This window comes from Suricata suricatta, chromosome 6, assembly GCF_006229205.1.
Source record: "Suricata suricatta isolate VVHF042 chromosome 6, meerkat_22Aug2017_6uvM2_HiC, whole genome shotgun sequence".
Taxonomy (NCBI): Eukaryota; Metazoa; Chordata; class Mammalia; order Carnivora; family Herpestidae; genus Suricata; species Suricata suricatta.
This window is the reverse complement of record NC_043705.1, coordinates 15,775,400-15,796,748: the sequence shown is the minus strand read 5'-3', so window position 1 is coordinate 15,796,748 and position 21,349 is coordinate 15,775,400. Positions and strand designations below refer to the sequence as shown.

General features: G+C 38.8%; 2 protein-coding genes and 2 long non-coding RNA genes across 5 annotated transcripts in view; all 4 read right to left on the bottom strand.

Moving 5' to 3' along the window:
• Positions 1-1,609, bottom strand: part of SNX24 (sorting nexin 24) — a 156,105-nt gene extending 154,496 nt beyond the window's left edge. The window contains exons 1-3 of the mRNA XM_029941154.1: positions 1,600-1,609; positions 346-515; positions 95-264 (exon numbers count right to left, since the gene is read on the bottom strand). Coding sequence (XP_029797014.1) covers positions 95-264; positions 346-515; positions 1,600-1,609 — 350 coding nt within the window. The remainder of the gene's footprint in view (positions 1-94; positions 265-345; positions 516-1,599) is intronic.
• Positions 1,610-3,515: 1,906 nt separating this feature from the next.
• LOC115294088 lies at positions 3,516-10,072 on the bottom strand. Its single transcript, XR_003909719.1, has 2 exons — positions 9,858-10,072; positions 3,516-4,309 (listed from the first exon to the last, which is right to left on the bottom strand). It is a non-coding gene; the product is annotated as an uncharacterized LOC115294088 (long non-coding RNA).
• Positions 10,073-12,129: 2,057 nt separating this feature from the next.
• LOC115294057 lies at positions 12,130-14,181 on the bottom strand. Its single transcript, XR_003909713.1, has 2 exons — positions 13,365-14,181; positions 12,130-12,583 (listed from the first exon to the last, which is right to left on the bottom strand). It is a non-coding gene; the product is annotated as an uncharacterized LOC115294057 (long non-coding RNA).
• Positions 14,182-16,412: 2,231 nt separating this feature from the next.
• SNX2 (sorting nexin 2) overlaps positions 16,413-21,349 on the bottom strand; it is a 57,312-nt gene continuing 52,375 nt past the window's right edge. The window contains exons 12-16 of one of the 2 annotated variants that reach the window (XM_029941757.1): positions 20,098-20,241; positions 19,624-19,635; positions 18,835-18,915; positions 18,639-18,710; positions 16,413-16,581 (exon numbers count right to left, since the gene is read on the bottom strand). In XM_029941757.1, coding sequence (XP_029797617.1) covers positions 16,531-16,581; positions 18,639-18,710; positions 18,835-18,915; positions 19,624-19,635; positions 20,098-20,241 — 360 coding nt within the window. In that variant the 3' untranslated portion in view covers positions 16,413-16,530. The remainder of the gene's footprint in view (positions 16,582-18,638; positions 18,711-18,834; positions 18,916-19,623; positions 19,636-20,097; positions 20,242-21,349) is intronic. The other variant, XM_029941758.1, reaches the window with a different exon arrangement.

The following is a 21,349-nucleotide window of genomic DNA, read 5'->3' as shown; positions in this document are numbered from 1 at the left end:
CCAGCGGCGAAGGGCGCGGGGCTCTGGGCAGCCGGGTCCGGGCCCGCAGGGCGGCGGAGCGGAGCTGGGCCCGGACGAGGCGGGGCCTGCAAACCTGTGAGTCTGCAGAAAAGGGGTGTGCGCGCCTCCGCGCCAGGCGCCGGCACCGGGCCGCACCCGGGCGCTCCCCGTCCTGCGGGCGCTGGCCCCCGCGCTGCGTCTCCGGTTCCCGAGACACCACCCCGAGCGGATGGCAGGGCCGCGGGGAGGGAAAACATGCAGCTCCTTGATTTGGTTTCGGAAGCGTGGGTTTCCGTTTTTAACTCTCGGCTGGCATTAGCAGCACTGACCCCTCCAACTTTCTACCGAGACTTTTCTATTTGCCTTCGAGTCAAGGTCAGCGTCTCGGTCTGGGCTCGCGGCGAAGCTGGGAATGGTATTGTGATACCGATCCTCAAAGTCGGCGGGTCGCAGAGACCAACGCTCTGGCTTCTTCCTCCACTTCTCAAGAACTGCCTCTGAGTGTAGCGTTTTTACTACAAGACAGAGTACACACGCACACGAAGAAGAAAAGAGAAAGAAAACAAGGAAAGAAAGGAGAGGGCCGGAATCTGGCCGTCAGGCCAAGACCAAAACTCCTTTGAGTTTTCTGCCTTAAAGCATGGAGGGGCGCCTGGTTGGCTCGGTCAGTTAAGCTTCTGACTTCAGCTCAGGTCATGATCTCACAGTTCTTGGGTTTGAGCCCCACATCTGTCTCTGTACTGACTGCTCAGAGCCTGGAGCCTGCTTCAGATTTTTTGTCTCCCTTTCTGTCCCTTCCCAGCTCATGCTCTATCTCTCAAAATTAAATAAACTTTAAAAAAAGCATGGAGCAGAAAAGAAACTTGGAGGTGACTTGTGGGTCACACTGTAAAGTGACCAGCCAGTGAGCTTTGGGGCTGCCGGCAATCAGCTTCTTCCTTTGTTAGTCATCTCTACACCTTAGTGAGGCTCGACCTCACAACCCAGAGATCGAGTCCCACACTCTATGGACGGAGCCTGCCAAGCACCCCTAGACAGCTGCTTCTCACTCACTTTGCTCTGGGGCCCCGGGGGCAGTGCAACTTGGTGCGCTCTGAAGTTTATGCTTCTCCCATGAGTCATGGGAGAAGCATCAGCCCCTTTGCTTTAACAATATGCCTGATGGGGACCTGCAAAAACCCTCCAATTAGCCTCATCTGAAGACCTGCCTTGCTGACCCAGGACTTTCAAGTCCAGCCGCCCCCACCCCCCAAAGCCATGCCTCAGCAGAAATCTGTGCCCCGTGACCAGACCCCTCTTCCTCTTTCCTCCTGCTGGCCAGCACCAGCTCATTTTAGGAACAGCGCTGTCCACCACGCTGTCTCAGAGCCTGCCTTGTAGGTTTGTTGAAGCCTCTGGTGACTCTCACTGTGTATTGTGTGATTCATTTCTCTGCCTCACCCACTAGGTTTTAGGGCATGTACCTGTAAAATTATTTTTTTATCCTCTGCTTGGCATTTTGCCTGGCACATTTTTCTTGAAAGCCTTGCATAAGCATTTACTCAGTCTTTACAAAGCCAGCAGAATGCAGCAGGTACTATGGAAGATGCTCTTACCTACCGTGTCTCATTATTAAGCTTTCTAATAACCCCACGAGGAAGTGTGATCTGCTGTAGGACTTTAAAGGACTAAGTGTTTCTTTTTTTTTTAAATTTTTGTTATTTTTTAAAGTTTATTTTTATTTATTTTGAGAGAGAGGGAGACAGAATCCCAAAAGGCTGTGTGCCATCAGCACAAAGCCCAGCACTGGGCTCGAACTCATGAACCATGAGTTCATGCCCTGAGTAGAAATCAAGAATTGGATGTTCAACAGACTGAGTGATCCAGGCTTCCCCTGTCTTTTACTTTATTTTTTTTTTAAATAATAATGGTGAGGTGCCAGTTTGGCTTAGTCAGAAAAGCACAGGACTTTTGATCTCTGGATTTTGAGTCTGAGCCCCATGTTGGGTGTAGAGATTACTTAAAAAAAAAAAACAAAAAAAAAACAAAAAAAAAGTCTGAAGGTTTAAAAAAATAAAATAGGGGCACCTGGGTGGCTGGGTCGGTTAAGCGTCCAATTTCAGCTTAGTTCATAATCTCATGGTTCATGAGTTCGAGCCCCGTGTTGGACTCTGCGCAGATAGCTCAAAGCCTGGAGCCTGCTTCGGATTCTGTGTCTCTCCCTCTCCACTCTACCCACATTCACGCTCTGTCTCTCTCAAAAATAAATTACCATTAAAAATTTTTTTTAATAAAATAATAATAGCTGCTCATGACAAGACTAAAACAATTTCCAAGTTGGTTGACACAACTTATGAAAGTCTCAGTGGGTGGGGTTCAGTTCAGGCTGGCTCAGTTGGTACAGCATGTGACTCTTGATCTCAGGGTTCAAGCCCTACACTGTGTGTATGGAGATTAAAAATAAAATCTTTAAAAAAAAGTCTCAGTGGGTAATGTAACCCAGGATTGTGCAATCCTAAATCCCTGTGCTAGAGATTGCTTGTCAAGCTTTGAGCATGCTTTCCACACTCCTTCCCCCAAAGCCTGCTAGTAACCTGACATATACACTTTGGTCTGACATGGCTCACCTATTCACCTGTTGAACTTAACAGGCAGAAATGTGTGGACCCATGACGTTCTGAGAGAATGGTCCAAGTGAAACCTATTTGTTGTATTCTAATAGCTGTACATAACTTAATTTTGCCTTGCTGAGAATCTATGCAAGCTCTCAGTACCTGGGGGTGTTCTTGGGGTCTATCAGCTCAGCCTTAAGTGGTACTGTTATAATTTCAGTTATTATAGATGGCGGAACTGGGGCTCAGAGAAAAAGTGATGAAATTACTAGCTAATAGAAAAACTTTTTTAAAGAGCTAAATTTCTGTTTCTTTTTCCTTTCTTTTCTCTTTTTCTTTTATCTTTTCTTTCTTTTCTTTTCTTTTCTTTTCTTTTTTTTTTTTTTTTGAGAGAGGGAGAGAGGGAGAGACAGAATGTACTTGGGACCAGGAGAGGGACACGGGGAGAAGAAAAGAGAGAATCTTAATGGAGGCAGATGCAAGGCTTGATCTCAGAACTGTGGGATCAGGACCTGAGGCGTAATCAAGTCAGATGCTTAATTGACTAAGCCACCCAGGCGCCTCTCAAGAGCTGAATTTCTAACCAAATTCTGTGAGGAACCACTAAGAAGGCAAGGGAAGAATAGCACTAAAGAGAACATGGCAACTATATTATCCTGTTGTTCCTACATAATTTTTAGACGGACTCTACAATCTATGACAAGCCAGCTACATTTATTCTCAGAACATTAATAAAAATACATGGCAAATATACATGTAAGACACTGAACAGTTAGTATCTGTTAATAAAAGCCAAAAGTATGGGGCGCCTGGGTGGCATACTAAGCAGTAGATTTGCTATACATCAGCTTTCTTATACACTAACATTAATCAGTTAGAAAACAACATTGGGAAAAACAAAAGAATCACCAATAACAACATTTAAAACTTAAAATGTCTAAGGATAAATTTATTTCCAATAAATATTCAAGACCTTTTGAAGAAACCTAGAAAACATTATTTAGGGACATAAAAGAAGACCTGGAAATAGTTACAGCATGTAATGTATGGGAAGAATCACTATTTTAAAGATAGGACTTTTCACCAACATGCTTTAAAAGTTAATGCAATTAAATCCCCAACAAGCTAAGAAAAGTGACAAGCTGGCTCTAAAATTCAGGGCAAGTTTGAAGAAGAAGAAAGATGAATGAAGGCATATTTGAATTTACAGGACATCAAAACACGATGAAGCCATAGTACAGACCTTCTTTGACTTACAACGGGGTTACGTCCCAATAAACCCATTTATGCTGAAAATAGCATTAAGTCACAAATACATTTAATACACTTGACTTACTGAAAGTTGAGTCATAGCCCACAATGTGCAGAACATGTTCAGAACATTTCTGTCAACCTACATTTGGGCAAAATCATTAAACACAAAGCCTATTTTATAACCAAGCGTTGACCATTTCATGGACTTTATTGAATACTGTACAGAACATCACAAAAAAATGTTGTAAGTCTGTTAGTTGTTCACCCTTGTGATTTCCTGGTCCATTGGGAGCTACGCTCACCCAGAATCACAACGAGTATCATACTGGACACCAATAACCTGAGAGAAGATGGAAATTCAAAATGTGAAGAATGGATACTGCTTTGGGACCATCACAAACGCCAAACATCTTGAGTTAAATCAGCATAAGTCAGGAAGCGTCTGTAATAAAGTCAGGGTCGTCCTGCAACAGAATGAGACCATGATCAAGGGAACCAACTAGTCCAGAAACAAATCCCTGAATATATGGCCACATAGCATGAAACCACAGTGTTATTTCAAACTCATGGGGGAAAAAATTCACTAAATGGTGTTTACATAGTTTTAATAAATGTTTAAATTGTAAAATTTCAATATATGTTAAAAATAAGCGGTGTTTAGATAAATGGTATAGATCATAGTTTGTGGATAACTGGTTACCCTTTGAAAGAAAAATAAAGTCGTTTTTAAAAATGAATTCCATATATGGTAAAAATCTCTATGACAAAGCAAAGCTATAAATTCTTAATGTGAACAAAGTCTTCTTATTACAATATACAAAATGTCAAAGACATTAACAGAAAGCTATTTTAGACTAGATAGGGATTTAAAATTACACTTGGCCCTTGAATAAAATGGGGGCTAGGGGCACTGACTCTTCCTGCAGTTAAAAATCCATGCGTAACTTGGGTTAAGTATCTGACTTCAGCTCAGGTCATGATCTCATGGTCTTTGGGTTCCAGCCCTGTGTAAGGCTCTGTGCTGACAGCTCAGAACCTGGAGCCTGCCTTGGAAACTGTGTCTCCCTCTCTCTCTGCTCTTCCCCTGCTTGCTTGCTCTCTCTCTCTCTCTCTCTCTCTCTCTCTCTCTCTCTGTCTCAAAAATAAACATTAAATTTTTTTAAAATCCATGTATAACTTTTGACTTTCCCAAACTAAACTACATATAGCTATTGACCGCAAGATTTACCCAGAATTTAAACCTTCAATTAACGCATATGTTGTATGTTAGATGTATTACATACTGTATTCCTACAATAAAGCAAGCTTAGAGAAAAGAAAATGTTAAAATCATAAGAGAAAATACAGGTATAGGACTATACTGTATTTATCAAAACTTCCATGTGTAAGTACGTGGACCTGCACAGTTCAAACCCATATTGCTTAAAGGTCAATTACAATGTAAACCAAAGACCATACAGTTTAAAAAAAACATTCAATAAACAGAGAAAAATATTTTCAACCTGTATCACAAAGGACTAATGTACATTACCTAGGTAGAAAGCACATAATTTTTTAAAATGACATAATAGGAAATGTTCAGTTTGAACAGGCATTTCCCAGAAGAATTCCACTGGGCCCAAAACTTGTGTTATATGTTTATTAGCACATAACAAACTCCCACCCCACCCCCCATTCAATTTAGTAATTAATACTATCATCTCCCACAGTTTCTGTGGGTCAGGAAATCTGGGAGCAGCTTTGGCCACCATTAAAATACCCACTGAGACTCAGTCATCTCCAGACTCTACTTACTTTGCTATAGGACCCACCACCAAGGTGGTTCATGCACATGCCTGGGAAGTCAGTTAATGGCGGTCACTGGCAGGAGGCCTCAGTTCCTGGCCTCTTGGATCTTTCCATCAGTCCCTCTGACTATCCTCAAGACATGGAGGCTGGCTTCCCCCAAGGCAAGAAGTCGCTAAGACCTAAGGGCATAAGCCCCAGTGACTTTTTATCACTTATCCTCAGAAGTCACCCTCCATGGTTTCTGTAATATCCTACTGATTACATAGCGTGGCCCTATTCCATGTGGGAGGGGACTGACTATACAACAGCTTACGTCTCAAGAGGCAAAACTTAAATGGGGCCATGGTGGAGGCTAAGGACCACGTAACTGAGAAGAGAGGCTCAAATCTAGTAGTAAGAAAGACAATGCAAATGAAATAATGAAGTATCTTTTTGCAATTTTTAGATTGGCAAAAATTTCAGTCATTATTCCAGGGATGGCAAGGGTATGGGGACATAAGTACTCATGGTAAGACTGTAAACTGGGACAGCCTTTTTTTTTTTAAGTTTATATATTTATTTTGAGAGAAAGAGAGAGACAGAGCATGCAAGAGGAGGAAGGATCAGAGAGAGGGAGAGTAAGAGAAGTCCACACAGTTTCCTCACTGCCACTGGGGAGCCCCGCGCAGGGCTCGAATTCACAAACCTTGAAATCATGACCTGAGCCAAAGTCAGATGCTCAGCCAACTGAGCCACCCAGATGCCACTGGGACAGTCTTTTTGAATGACAAATTGGAAGTAGCTGTTACAGTTCTAAAGGCACATATTCAATCTAGAACTTTCACATCTGAAAGTAGTTCTTTGTGTGTACGGAAGGAAAGGTATGTACAAGAATACCACATTGTTTCTGTTAGAAAACATTTGAAACCAAATTCTATTGTATCATAGATTTTAAAAATTTTAGTGTATCTCCACTATGAATCCTATGTTGCTGTTAAAAAAAAAACCACACAAACCTATGTAGAGATTTCGGGGCTAAGATGACAAATTGAACATTCATAACTGATTTCATGTCTTCTTCCAGCCCCAGTAAAACTACAAGGAATGTTTCCTTTTTTCCCTGTAAACCCATAAAAATAGGGAAAACAGGAGAAGAGAGAACAGCAACCAGAATTTTGTGAGCTAGAAAGCAGATGGGCAAGAAGGAACTATTGTAGCAAGCAAGAAAAAGCTGAATTCAAACGGGAAAGCTAAACCCACCTGATTTACACAGCACAGCACGTCAAAGGCACATCAACAGGGAAAAGCAGGTGCCTCTAGAACGGGAGGTAGTTGGCTACAAGTAGGAAGCCTGGAATGACAGTCAGAAGTTCCCGTCCTTCATCACCTCCTCACCTCCACGCTGTGATGGGCATTCTGGAGGGAATGTCCTCAGGAGAGGGGAAGAGAGAGTGTCTTCGCATTGGAAGTTGACAGACTGTCTGAGGGTCTGGGACATGGTGACAATACACATAACGAATAATCAATGTTGAAAATGTACCCATACCTTTACCTTCCAGGCAGAAAATAGGAAAAGAATTCTCTGGGAAATCTGACCAGCTCAAGAGGAAAAATCTGGAGACACAACCACACTGGAAATTTCCTACAAACAGCCCAGGGAGATCACTCTTCAGTGATGCTCAAATTTCACAGGTCCCATGACTATGCTCAGAGCATCCAAGTGGCTTTCATGGCTAAACATGTTTCACTGCTAACAATAAAGAGGAATTCAGTGATTAATAGGTATCTGAGGAAAGCGTCTAACATGGAACAGGGACCAAAGTAGAAAAATAATTTTGAGGATGCAGAAACGAGGAGGAAAAGAACTTTAAAAAGTAAACTCTCAGCAATGTCCTCAGAGGCCTTAAAAATAGGATGGATCAGGGGCACCTGGGTGGCTGATCCGTTTAGTGTCTGACTTCAGCTCAGGTCATGATCTCATGGTTCCTGAGTTTGAGTCCCACATCAGGCTCTCTGCTGTCAGCACAGAGCCTACTTCAGACCCTCTGTCTCTTTCTGTCCTTCCCCTGCTCGCTCTCTCAAAAATAAATATAAAATAATTTTTTAATGTTTGTTTATTTTTGAGAGAGAGAGGGAGAAAGAATCCAAAGCATGTTCCAGGCTCTGAGCTGTCAGCACAGAGCTCAAGGTGGGGCTTGAACTCATAAACAGTGAGATCATGACCTGAGCCAAAGTCAGATGCTTAACCACTAAAGAAATAGGAATGATCAGAAAACAAAAAAGTATAATCAGAGAGTAGGAAAAAAATGGCAGAGATGGAAAATAAGAGAGAAAAATAATGGCCCAAGTCCAGGACATCCACTACCCAAATGATGGGTCATTCAGAAAGAGAAGACAAAGCAGAAGGGAAGACATCAGGAGTGAAACAATTCAAGAGAATTCCCAGAACTGAAGGTCAGGTTTCCAGATTGAAAGCACCCATACTGGAAGAAAACAGACACACACAACAGCAAATCTCTGTAAGATTCCACAACACTAGGGATAAGACCCTGAGAAGTCCAGAAGGGTGGCAAACAGCTCATACACAACGTATCAGAAGACAGAATGGCTTTGGAATTCTCAACAGCAACACTGGAAGGTGGTAGACAATGAGGCATCATCTTCAAATTCTAGAGAAAATCATTCTCAACATATACTCAGTTAAATTATCTATTAAGAATTAACGTAAAGCCTCAAAAGTATGGTTTCTATGTTTCCATTTCCAGGAAATTACTCTGTATATCCACCAAAATGAGGGCTAAATCAAGCAAAAAGAAGGGAGGGCCTGGGTCCAACTCTTGGTTTTGGCTCAGGTCGAGATCTCACCGTTTGTGAGTTCAAGTCCCACGCTGGGCTCTGTGCTGACAGCTGCAGAGCCTGCTTGGGATTCTCTGTCTTCCTCTCTCTCTGCCCCTGCCCTGTTGGTGTTCTAGCTCTCTCTTTCAAAAATAATAAACAAAATAATACTGCTTTATTTTTTTAAATTGTTTAAATGTTTGTTTTTGAGAGAGACAGAGCATGGGCAAGGGAGGAGAAGAGAGAGAGGGAGACACAGAATCTGAATCTCCAGGCTCTCAGCTGTCAGCACAGAGCCCAGCACAGGGCTCGAACTCATGAACCAGGAGATCGAGACCTGAGCTGGAGTCAGATGCTTAACCGACTGAGCTACCCAGGTGCCCCAAATAATACTGCTTTCTAAAAAACATGTATAAAAAATGAGGGAAATGACAGATAGAAGGGAACTCTTCAGAGGTTCTGTAAGTCTAATACTGTTCTAAAAAATAAAGTTTAGTTTTTAAAAAACAAAATCATGAATATACTACAACTTTCCAAGGTGAACAATACTTGTATAGAGATAATATTGCAACCATTAAATATGGATTTAACCAGAAATTGTAACCTAACTATAGTTGAAGGCGGGCAGGTGGGGGTGGGGGCATGAGGGCGTGAGGCCGTCAGATGGCAGAGGAAGGGAAATAAACTCTATATAAAGAAGATAAGGAGATGATGTCTAAAACTGATGACTCAAAAGATAGCAGGACATGCACTTTATTTTGAAATGTGAAGGTGATGTAAATGGTAGAACAGCTAGAAGTAGAAAGAGGTGATCTTTCAGGAAGAGGACTGGGAAACAGGAGATGTGTGGCATAGAAGCACACTATTTTGTCATTTAGCCTTTCCGATGTTAGTTTATTTTCTTCCCACTCAAGGCTGTGTGTGTGTGTGTGTGTGTGTGTGTGTGTGTGTGTGTGTGTATATACATTTATTATATATTATTTATATATATTATATATAAGTAATCTGTACACCCAACATGGGGCTTGAACTGACAACCCTGAGATCAAGAGTTGCCCACTGCACTGACAGAGGCAGCTGGGTGCCTCCTGAAACTAGTTTAGTTTTCAAACTGTATGCAAGTATTAACTGGACAAGATAAACATTACTTTAAAACTCAGAAGACTGAAGCCAGCCCCGTAACCGACTGAGTCACCCAGGTGCCCCTCTAGTCTTTTAAAATTTCAAAATTCTTTTCCCTCACAGTTCCCTCTAGTTCTGAATGGATCTAACAATCTGTTAGATCCTGCTTTCTCATGGCTAAAGAAATGGTTATTTCCTCTGGTTGGCTTCACTGTAAATTCACTATTTCCAAACTCATGTGTAATTAGTTTTCCCACTCAACCGTAGGTCAGTTTTCTAAACACATACCATTCTTCCTGGACCTGCAATCTTCTTCAGCTTTCCTGTGACATCACTCCCTGATGGCTTAATTTCCTGTTACATCAAGAAAAAAAGCTTCAGTCTTTATTTCCAAATTCACGCCACCTTCCTTTCCTTTTTGTTCAGAATAACCCTTTGAGAGTCTTTTCCATCTACCTTACTTAACTTCCATTTCCACCTTAGACATTAGTTTTACCCTGGATGTGTCCTTGGCAAACTAATCTCATTCTATTTGTTCTGAGGCTACTTGCATGAACGATCATGGTTTAAGGAACAGAGCATGGTCACATTTCTGAATTGATGATGCAATATCTAGTCCTGACTTGTTGTTTTCACACTGGCATGTTGGATGTCCAAAAGTACCTCAAAAACAACATGCCCCAAGAAACTTCATCTGTCCCCAAACCTACACTCCTGTTAGTATCAGTTAAGCAACGCAGCAGTATCCCCAAGTCGTTAAAGCTGGAGATCTGGGCATCCTCCTAGGCAACTTTCTTATAGTTCCCTGATCTTAATCCATTGCTTCAGTGCTGACACATAATGGAGACTGAACAAATATGTATCGAATGAAACCTACCCACTTTTATTTCCATATCCATAAACTTTCTCCTTTTCTACTTCCACTGAGTGGTCAGACCTCCCTGTCACTTGGCTGGTGGATTGCTGCAGCTCCATCAACCATGATCACCGTCTTTTTATTCTCCGTATTCCCCCCCCCCCCCGCCATTGTTTACTACTTTCTTAGTCTATGGCATCTTCAAAGTTCTTACAAGTTCTCCACAAAGTTCTTGGTGGAAATAAATTTCTCTCCCTAAGCAACTGCCACATTTCTGTCACCCTTCTTTTCCTTTTTCTGAGGCTTAATGGTCTCTAGTGCATTTCCTGACAAGATCCATTTTTAGGGGGGATGGTGCATCACTTCTGTTGGCTGAGGACAAACTGATCTTAATCAGAAAGCATTCCCTTCCTCCACGAGTGACCCTCAGCCCGAGGGCTCCAAGAGCGTATCTCAGGGGTAGTGTTCTGAGAGGAAATCCTTCTGGTAAGCCCACTTAGACTCCAGTCAAGTATACGCCAACTTTTTTCTTTTTTAAAGAAGCCTCAAATACTGGTGAAATAACCCAAAGATGGGTATTCTTTACTCAGATAAAGATATTGTTCAGTAAACACTTACTTGGTACATAATAGGTAATATTTATTAAGCACTTGCTATTGCTGAGAAATTCCCATTAATTATCTTAACTCCCTTAAAGAGTACCTGAACAAGTACAAGGATTACTTTCCATTTTACAGATATGGAAAAATACTATTGTCAAAGTCAAACTATATACATATGCATAACTATATACATCCTGTCGCTGTAACACACTAGGTTCTACAAGAACTGACAAGGACACAATCATTCCTCAAGGGCACAGAGACTAGTCAAAGCACTAAGACCAGACCAGACTATCAGCTGTAATGCAATACAGACATTAGTGAGCACAATCCGGAAGGCACACGGTGTTTATTAGAGTACTACTGAAAGATCAAGAGAGGTTCCTTGCTTATGTCCAGTTAGGAGTCTAAAAAGGATATATGTAAGATAGGGACTTTTAAATTTGGCTTTAAAGAATGGATAGGATATAAAAAATTGCAGGTAACTCAGACAAGGTGACAACCAACAGCGGACTCAGATTCTTCAGAGCATGCTCACAAGACAGGGGTAGCATTTGATTAAGGCAAAGGGAAGGGGTAAGGTCAGGACAGGAAGTAGTTTGAGGCCAGATTTTGGATAATTTGGAACTTTATCTGTAGTCTGTAGGGAGTCGGTTGAGGATTTCTGTGCATGGTACTGTGATAAGAGTTCTTCTCTAGGAAGACAATTTTAGCAGCAGGCCGGAGGGCTGACAGAGTTGGGGGACTGAAATAATGTGCGTTTGAGAGCAGACTTAAGATAGTTCTGAGACATGGTCACAAGATACTGACCCTGGGGGAAAAACAGGAAAAATGAGAAAGGAATACAATTCAGAAGCAGAATCAACTCAAGCTGTTTTGGCAAAAGTAATGGTACTAAAGCAATGGAATGAAAAGCATAAACAGTTTGCCTTGCTGGGCAACATTTTTAGCTGAAATTTAGAAACGCAGTTTGAAAAGTCCCTGTGATGCATGCACACATGTATTTATGTACACATACAAATCTGCACACACAAATATATACTGAGTAAATTTGAAATAAAGGTCTAGAAAATATGTTAAAATCAAGAGATTAACTCGAGACTTGACTATGGAAGCAACAAGGCAATTTATTGTTTAGTTTTGTTAAATTTTGTCTGATTTTATTCAACAGATAGATATATAATTATAAATTTAAAAGAGAACCTTTTCTCCAAGCACTCCCTTAAAGCAGTTTATCCCATTAACTGGCCTTAATAATAAAAATAATCTTCTATGTATTAACCAGTGGGCAGCTTTACCTTAATTGGTTTTAATTACAACGTTTTCATTTGACCCTGTTAATTAAAAAAAAAAAATCTCTGAATTTCTCCTTAAAGAACTTTTTGAAAGGTACGTGACAGGAGAAAGGAAGATGACCATTTTTAATTTCTTCATGCACGATGAAAGAGTCGGCAGCAAGTCACAACTTTCCTGTTTTGTACAGTCTTCTATTCTTGGCCACTTCTGAATTAACAGTTTGAAGAAATGAATTCTCTGGATCCCAAAGGAAGGACTTCCTAGAATTATGTACGTTAATGATTAGAACCAGAATCTTGAAAAGCTCATCACAGGATTTCAAGGAAGAATGTTCACAGATGGTTAACAGAGGAAAAACAGGAAAAATCAATCCAATCATAAGGATTTAAGCTCTGGATCTGCTCATCAGGAAGAGGAAACTATCCCGGGAAGACTCCAAGTTGGCTTCTGGCAATATAGCACTACAATTAATCCACAGTGGATACCTAGTATCCACTGCTTGCAAAGCTCGCTAGAAGTCTTGTACCCAGATTATACTGCCACAGGCTTAACCCAGTATCATAGCCACTGGCCACTCATGACAAGTGATCACTTGCAGTGTGGCTAGTGCGAATGGGGATGTGGTAAAAATTGAAAATACACAAGGGATAGCAAAGGTTTAATATGAAAAACGGAATGTAAAATCTTGCAATCATCCTTGATATACTGGATTACATGTTAAAATAACATTCTGACATGAGCTACTGGGTATGTATTTAATTTTGTTTCTTTTATTCATTAAAATTTGGCTATAAAAAGCTTCAAATTGCTTAGGAGGCTCACATTTCATTTTTATTGGCCTAAATTCTTAAGGACCTCATCCACAGACTGCCATGACCTCCCTCCATAGCAATCAGTATAAAAAGCAGAGTGATCAGCAACTATTCCCAGCACTCTTGTAATTCCTCTCTTCTTGCTATTTCTGCATTTGGCCAGCCATCTACCTTCATTATTATCTGCGACCACAGCCTTCACTGTGAGGGTATTAGCGCTGATACTTACCAGATTCTGGATTGTGGATAAGGAAGGGGATGGGGATTCTATTCCAAGTCTTTTTTTCAATATTTTGAAACAGCGACTATGTCGTATGGAAAAATATACACATTTCCGGACTAGTGAAGAGGATATGAAAATGCTTCCAAAGTTCCCAAGCCAGTGACTAGACTTCCTTTTCCTAGATGTCATCCTTCCTTGGGAAAAGGATCCTTGAGCAACCTCCGGTCCTTTAAAACAGGAGGACTTCTGTTAATCACAGGACTGCTCAAAAAGGGAGCCACAAGGAAAAGTGAAGCAGCCATAGCTTTACAAGTAAGTCACGAGCTTTACTTAAGACAGAAAAATCGAAGTCTTTATCATTACCTTAGACCTCAAGATAGACAAAAATGCTTTTTGTCTTACTTTTCTATTCATTTGTTTTCATTCCTTCAGAGAAATATGGCTTTGTTGAGGCTTATTTATATTTAAAAACCACTTATGAAACAACTTGTATGAGGAACTTGTAAAACTTTACTAGATATGGATAATAAAAAGTTTAAAGAACAGCAACAATGAAACAAGGATATTATAAGGCTAATATAAATATATGTATGTATGTATAAAACAAGCTGAATACTTGAAAAGAGCTTGTCAAAAAATACAATCACGAAAACATCTTTTTGTTGCAGAAATCCTATTTTTACATACATTTCTAGCTTTGTTTTAATACAAGGTGATTTTTATTACAACTTAATTTTCTAATAGAATAGTATTTATACCAAAGTTTGGTATTTTAAGGAAACTATTTTATTTTTAAATGTTTATTTTTGAGGGAGACAGTATGAACAGGGGAGGGGCAGAGAGAGGCAGAGACAGAGGATCTGAAATGGGCTCCGCACTGATAGGAGAGAGCCCGATGTGGGGCCCAAATTCACGAACTGTGAGCTCATGACTTGAGCTGAAGTCGGACACTTAACCGACTGACCCATCCAGGTGCCCCTAAGCAAACTATTTTAAAGTGGAAAGGCACTTCAGGAATCAGTCCTATACTCTTGTTGTATACATGGATTTTAGGTCGTAAGGCCAAAGTCACATAGTTACAAAGTGACAGAAGACTGAACTCATGCATGTCGACTGCAGGTTCAGCCTGGCCCACTGTATTATGCTTAGTCCTTATTTGTCCAGTTTAAGGGAAAAAAATAAATTCAGATCTCTACAAAAGGCTAATGTTATTAGTACTATTAATGTTTCTATTTATTTGGAGTGAAATTATTTTAGTAGTATGAATAGGGGATGCAAAGATTGATAGGGGGAGGTGGGCTGAGTGAAGATATTAAAAAGGTTGGTAGCTATCAGAGGCTCATATAATTTACTTGAACTTTCCAGTCTTTTAGTAAAGACTAATGAGAGCAATGAAGTCGGGAAGGGGGCCTGGGTCTGTTACTCTCTTCAGCTTGATCAAGACTGAAAATATTTATTATTTTGTTGGGAGGTACTGAATGTTCTAAGGAACGTACCACAGTTGAATAGATGAGTCACTAAGTTATTGACCTACATGTGAACTGTATCTCTGGAAGTAATATAATTGTGGACAAAATAACAAGGCACTACTGTAGTCAAACTATTCCGAGTAAGGCAGATTCCGCTCAGTATTAATGGGACAACAAGACGGCATCTGATATACACTACAATGAACTGCTCATTTCTCAAAAGTTTCTAAGTTCTCGCCAATAGAAGCTACAGGAAAAGTCCTGTTTCTGCTGTAGCTTCTCCTTCTTAAGAGAGAGTATATATTTTTGCATCTTCCAGGACTTCTTTTTCCTGTTGGATTCATCAAGTCTTTCCTATTACCTATTAAAAATCAGGTACTCTTCTGAGTTCTATTAGTATAAAAATCAGTAATGCCTACAGTAGGCTTAAAACTTCAGCTAAAACACATCCTGAGAACAGGGAGATACTAAATGTAACCCGTAAACTTCTAGAGAGGATTCAGTTACACATACCACATCTATCTCCTCTGGGAGACGCAGGGGGTAAGCTAAGAAGAGGGGTATCTTTAAGAACACGTTAAAACATGAAAACAACTCTGATGCCAGTCATAACTTCAACTTTCGTCACAGCAAGGAACAGACAACAGCCATCTGAACAGGATACAGAATAGGTAAGAAGGTTGCCAAAGACAAATTCATTTTACTTCAAATTTGCTTTATGTTATTCAAGGTTATTCACCAAATCATAGGGGATTTTATGTGGTATCATTCTTTGTTTTGACCACAGGTGACCTTACCTTTAGTTTAAAACAAAAAACAAAGAAAAGGCAAAGAATAAGTTAAATTATACACATAGTCTAGGACTTTGAAGATGCGCAAAATCATAGGACTTGTCACAGAAGCACATAAATACATTTTTTTCCTAATTCCTAAATTGGACCCTGGTAATAGGGATGGAGCAACAAGCAAAGACAATTATTCATTCTCTGCTTTACTCAAGACAAGAACATTCCCCAGAGTAGAATCAAAAGATAAATGTTCTTTGGTTTATGGTGATTTCAGAAGAAAACTTAACCTTCATTTAGTCATTGATAACGAAAAGAGTTCAGCCTTTTCTGTCAACTAAAAAAAATTAATGGATCATAACATTATCCATGTACATTTACAAGCAAAAATTTCTTCCGATTAAAAATGCTTTTAAAAGATCTATAATATGTTTACATACCCAAATAATTTGTTACTAATACTTCACAAGGAATATCATTTTATTACTATAATCACAAAATCATAATTTCTGTACAGGAATGTGTAAGTGAACATTAATCAATGCATTGATAATTCACTTTGTAACGAGGGCAAACACACTACAGAATGTAAAGAAAAAAAGTATGTAAAATTTTCTGGCCTTGAAGTGCACTGTTTAGTGCAAGTATTTAAGACACAATAGTGTTCAATCCAGCAAGTACTGCAGAATGTCATGCCACAGTCCACTTACTTCAAAGAGGGTCAGGACATGCAGCTTGTCATAAAATGTCAGAGTGTGTGTGTATATATATATATTTATATATATATAAAAAACCACATGTAACTCATAAAATATAGAGCGGTTTATTTAGACGGTTTTAAATGCTTTCACTGTGGAATTCAGCACAACTGGAACAAACATCCGAGATCTTCGTTAACAGTTAACAGAAATCTTCTCGCTAGGCAATGGCTTTGGCTTCAGGCAGGAATGCCTCCCAGTACTTTATCAGCTGTGGATCATAACCAAAGATATTCTAATTAGCTTTTTTGTCATTTGTCTGCATATATTCCCTACAGCACTTAAAAATGTATATACAAGTAGCTAACAATGACTAACATTTATTTAAGTCTGGTTTTAACTTTTTTTAATGTTTATTTTTTGAAATGTATCACAGTGGGGAAGGAATTGAGATGGGGGGACACAGAATCCAAAGCAGGGTCCAGGTTCTGAGCTGTCGGCACCGAGCCCGATGAGGGGCTCAAAACCACCAACTCTGAGCTGAAGATGGATGCCTAACTGACTGGGCCACACAGTCAGGGCCACACAACTACTGAAGACTGGTTCTAAATGGGATCACTTAAATTTCCCTAACTGAAATCTGTCAATATAGTTCATATGTAAATTATTTAAAATGTTAATTATCACTCGCTAATTTCAGTTTTTGATGTAAACAATAGAATTTATTTTTTTAAAAAATAATTTATTTGAGACAGAGAGAGACAGAGCATGAAGGGGGAGGGGCAGAGGCAGAGAGAGGAGGTGGCACAGAATCTGAAGACAGGCTCCAGGCTCTGAGCTATCAGCACAGAACCTGATGTGGGGCTCGAACCCAGGAACATGAGATCATAACCTGACCAAATGAGTCACCCACGTGCCCTAAACAATATAAATTTTTAAAATACCTTAAAACTTAAGATTTTTTTTGGCTTATGCAAAATTGTATATAGAAACAGACTGTTAATATAAATTAAAATGAGACTACCTTAAATAATACAACTGTAATGAGCTTTTCCAATATCAAGTGATAACATCCTAATCAGAGGGTATTCACACTTTGTGTTAGCCATAACGAATGGAAAAAAAAAAAAAGAGAAAGAAAAGAAAACACTAGGCAGGAAAGAAAAGGACATGCAATCTCTCCGGAAACTGGAAGGATTAACTGCCAGTGTTTCTTGAATAGCTCACAGAATTAACAAAAGTATAAGCTGAAATTATGTTTAAAACAATTTCTTTAAAAACATGTTCCTGTAAATTGCTGTCATATTTAAAAAGTCTAACTTGGTGAATTAAGTATTTAAAGTCTAAATATAATTTGAAGATATAATGTCATCACTCAAAAAACAATTATATATTATGTAATCAAGTTTCTAATCTACATATTTGCAAACTAATCTACACATTTGAAAACTGGAGAAAGAAATCCTTTTATAAATTCAGGACATTAAATAATTTGATTTGTATTAGAGGATTTATATTAGAGTATATAGGAAAAAGCTACTATTTTCTTACTATAGAATTTAATTAAAACCCATGGTCTTCTCTGTTCTCTGGTTAAGGAGACAAATGGCACCCGTGACATACAATCATGACAAACCACACACAAAATAAAACAAAGACCAAAACAACACAACCCCTACCCCCCACCCTCTAAGCGTAAATAAGCTGGCTTTTCATTTAAGGTCTGTTATACAAGAAAACTTCCTGTAAAAATTTACCCCATCAGGTGTGACCACAGGGAAGGAAAACTAGGGAGACAGGAAAAGAGAAGGACTGTCCAGCAAGGGTCTCATCAGCTCACGCTGGGAAGAGAGCCATCTTGCTATCTTGCCTGGAGTTCAGGAGTAGAGGCAAAAGGATATAACACTTTCCAATTTAACTACTGGCAATTCTTTCTTCTGCGGTCATCAGTTTTCTCTACCCCATTTTATTCCTCTGTATGTTTAAAAAGTTCCTTTCACTGACATGTTTAAAATGAAAAAGTTTACCAAAGTAAGTCCGAGAAGAAGTTTATAAGTTTACAAAATAAGTTACGGGGCGCCTGGGGGGCTCAGTCGGTTGAGCGTCCGGCTTCGGCTCAGGTCAGATCTCACGGTTCGGTTCGTGGGTTCGAGCCCCGCGTCGGGCTCTGTGCTGACAGCTCAGAGCCTGGAGCCTGCTTCAGATTCTGTGTCTCCCTCTCTCTCTGCCCCTCCCCTGCTCGTGCTGTCTCTCTCTCTCTCTCAAAAATAAATAAAAGACATAAAAAAAAGCTTTTTAAGTAAAATAAGTTATAAAAAATGAGCTTACCTGTTGTTGTGTTTGTACTAATGATTCTAAGTACTTGATAATAACAGTTTTAAAATCTTTCACTCGTTCTTTCTGTAGTACAACACATGAAGAAAAAGTCCGTTAGTTACAAAACTAAATTTGATATTACTACAAAATCATAGCAAAAAAAAAAATGGCCACATTGTTAGGACAAGTGTAAAATTATTATACTCACCTCAAATCTTCCCACTTCTTTTCGAATTGTTTTAGAAATCTGTTCAAAATCTCTTTCTCCTTGTTGCACCTTTGCCTCCCACTAATGAAAACAAACAAAAACACAATTTATAACTCTTGTCAGGAAAATATTATAAAACTAGCTCATTTAATGTAAGGTCTAAAAACCCTGAGGAAGCTCACTACTGGCAATGCCCAATTCAGGATCAAACTCATATCTAACTTCTCTGCAGCAGAAACACCTATCAGCTTATCTTTCATTAATATTTCACTGTCACATTTACTCAAGATTAGGATATTTTATTACTTAACCAACTACAATCTCCATAGCTTAATTATATATACCTAAGGTAGACGAAAACATTTTGAGTATAAAATTCACTAGGAAATAATTTAGCAGTGTTATTTTTGGTATCATTAACTACTCCATAATATATCAAAAAATTCTGTCAAGTTCAAGAATAGATGTTCGTAACAATTTCTATGCCCATGGAAATACTTTAAATAAAGAAAAGTATAGGACAAACATTTAAAAAACATTTTATAATAGTAAAGTGTTTGGATTTTTAAAAAGTGTGGAATTGCGATCTACTGAAGACCTACTGGTCAACATTAAATTCAGTACAAAAACAACAAAACATGTGATCAGTGACCAATGGAACAGCTAAAATAAAATTAACTGAAGACTTAAGCAATGAAATGGTATTTTCCCACTATGTAACCAAAACAGTGGTACATACTCTTCAAAGAGCAGGTACATTTACTTTTAGTAATATAAAGGTTGTCCTACCTCTTCAATTTCCTTATTGAAGCATGGCAAAAAAAGTGTATAAATTATAATAAACTTATACAAATTTATTAAAATACCATATATAGTACATATATATGGGGGATAATGTTGCTTGGAAAGCTAAATATGGGGCAGGTCTATGCTTTAAATCTACTTTTAGACATAAAATAACTAATTATCTGAAATCAAATTAAGCATCTCAAAAGAAATGTGTAATTAGTAATTAAAAGTTAATCTAAATCTTTCCTCGTGTGCTTCTTTATCCACTCCGTAACAGTCGTGCGTACGTAACAAAGGGCTCTGGAGATTTTCATAATGATCAAAACGTTTAAGCACTTCTAACAGTTCATAAAACTATGGAGAAATGGCTAGTATTGAATGGTTCAGAAAAAAAGTTATGAAAAATTATGCATATATGAATGACTCATGGAAAATTTGAGTAAAGTGATAAATAAAGCATTTTATATTAATCACCTCTCTTATTTCATTTTTAGCTTGCTGTATTTTATCTGGTTTGTTAGCAACCATCATTTTTGCCTCTGTTTCACGTTTTTTGAGCAAAGTAATTTGAGCATCTTCCCATTTCTGCCAGCACTTCATTCGATGGTCAAACACACCCTGTAAGTGAACAACATAATGCTATGAAGCGAGAGTTAATACTGAAATACTGTCATAATACTTGACGTGCACTAATACTGAAAACAAAAAAAACAAGTATTTTAAACGCCATTCTCATATGCTAAGGTAATGAAAATAAACATGCCAATATGAAAGAAATTTCTATATTCCTTTCCTTAAAAGTAAAAACAAGTCCCTGCAACTAGATGAAACAAGAGCTCTGGGTAAATAAACAACCTACCTTCTAAGTTTTCCTACTAAAAAATATCAAAAGCAGATTTAAGTGTTGGAAATAGGCTAGAAATAGAAAAACATAAAATGAGAAAATCCCATAAGACAACAGGAAGTAAAAATGTGGAAGAGAGGACCCACAGCAAATAAAGGCAAGCGATTAAAAAGTAAAGGTATAACAACAACGACAACAAAAGAGACAGTCCTACACAAGATGAGAGGGAAAATACACATGCGCACACACACACATCAGGGAGCCAGGACCAAGGGAAACTAGACCAAGAGACGGTAATAGACCAAGTCAACCAATCTGCTAATTCTTTGAAGGAGTTTGGCACAAAGAACAAGCAAGTGGATGGAATAAAGAAATATGAACATAAGAGAGTAATTAGAATCTCATGAAAACAGGTGATGGATAGGATGCAAGAATGTAATAGTAAATCCTTCTCTAATTTGATATTGGGGATATATTTGTATTACTTTAGAATTTACTAACTGAACAGATGAAGCCAGTCTTAACACACTGGGTGAACTAGAAAACACCAACCCAGAGTTATTTTCATTATGTCAAATAAAAAACTTTTTGGATCAAGAAATAATAAACAAATCCATGTCTTTATGAGGACTTGCTGAAAAGGGGAGTACACAGATAATGTATCTTAAAAATACAGGCTTTGGAACAAATCAAATTTGGATTTAAATACGAGCTCTGTCACTGTATGATCCTGGGTAAATTAATTTCTGTAAGCCATAGATTCCCCAAATATAGAAGGAAGGAAAGGAGATCTATACTAGTGGATTGGAAAGAAAATGAAATATAGGTAGCACAGTGGCTTAACCTAGCAGCTGTTTAAGAATTAGCAGGTACTATTACGGA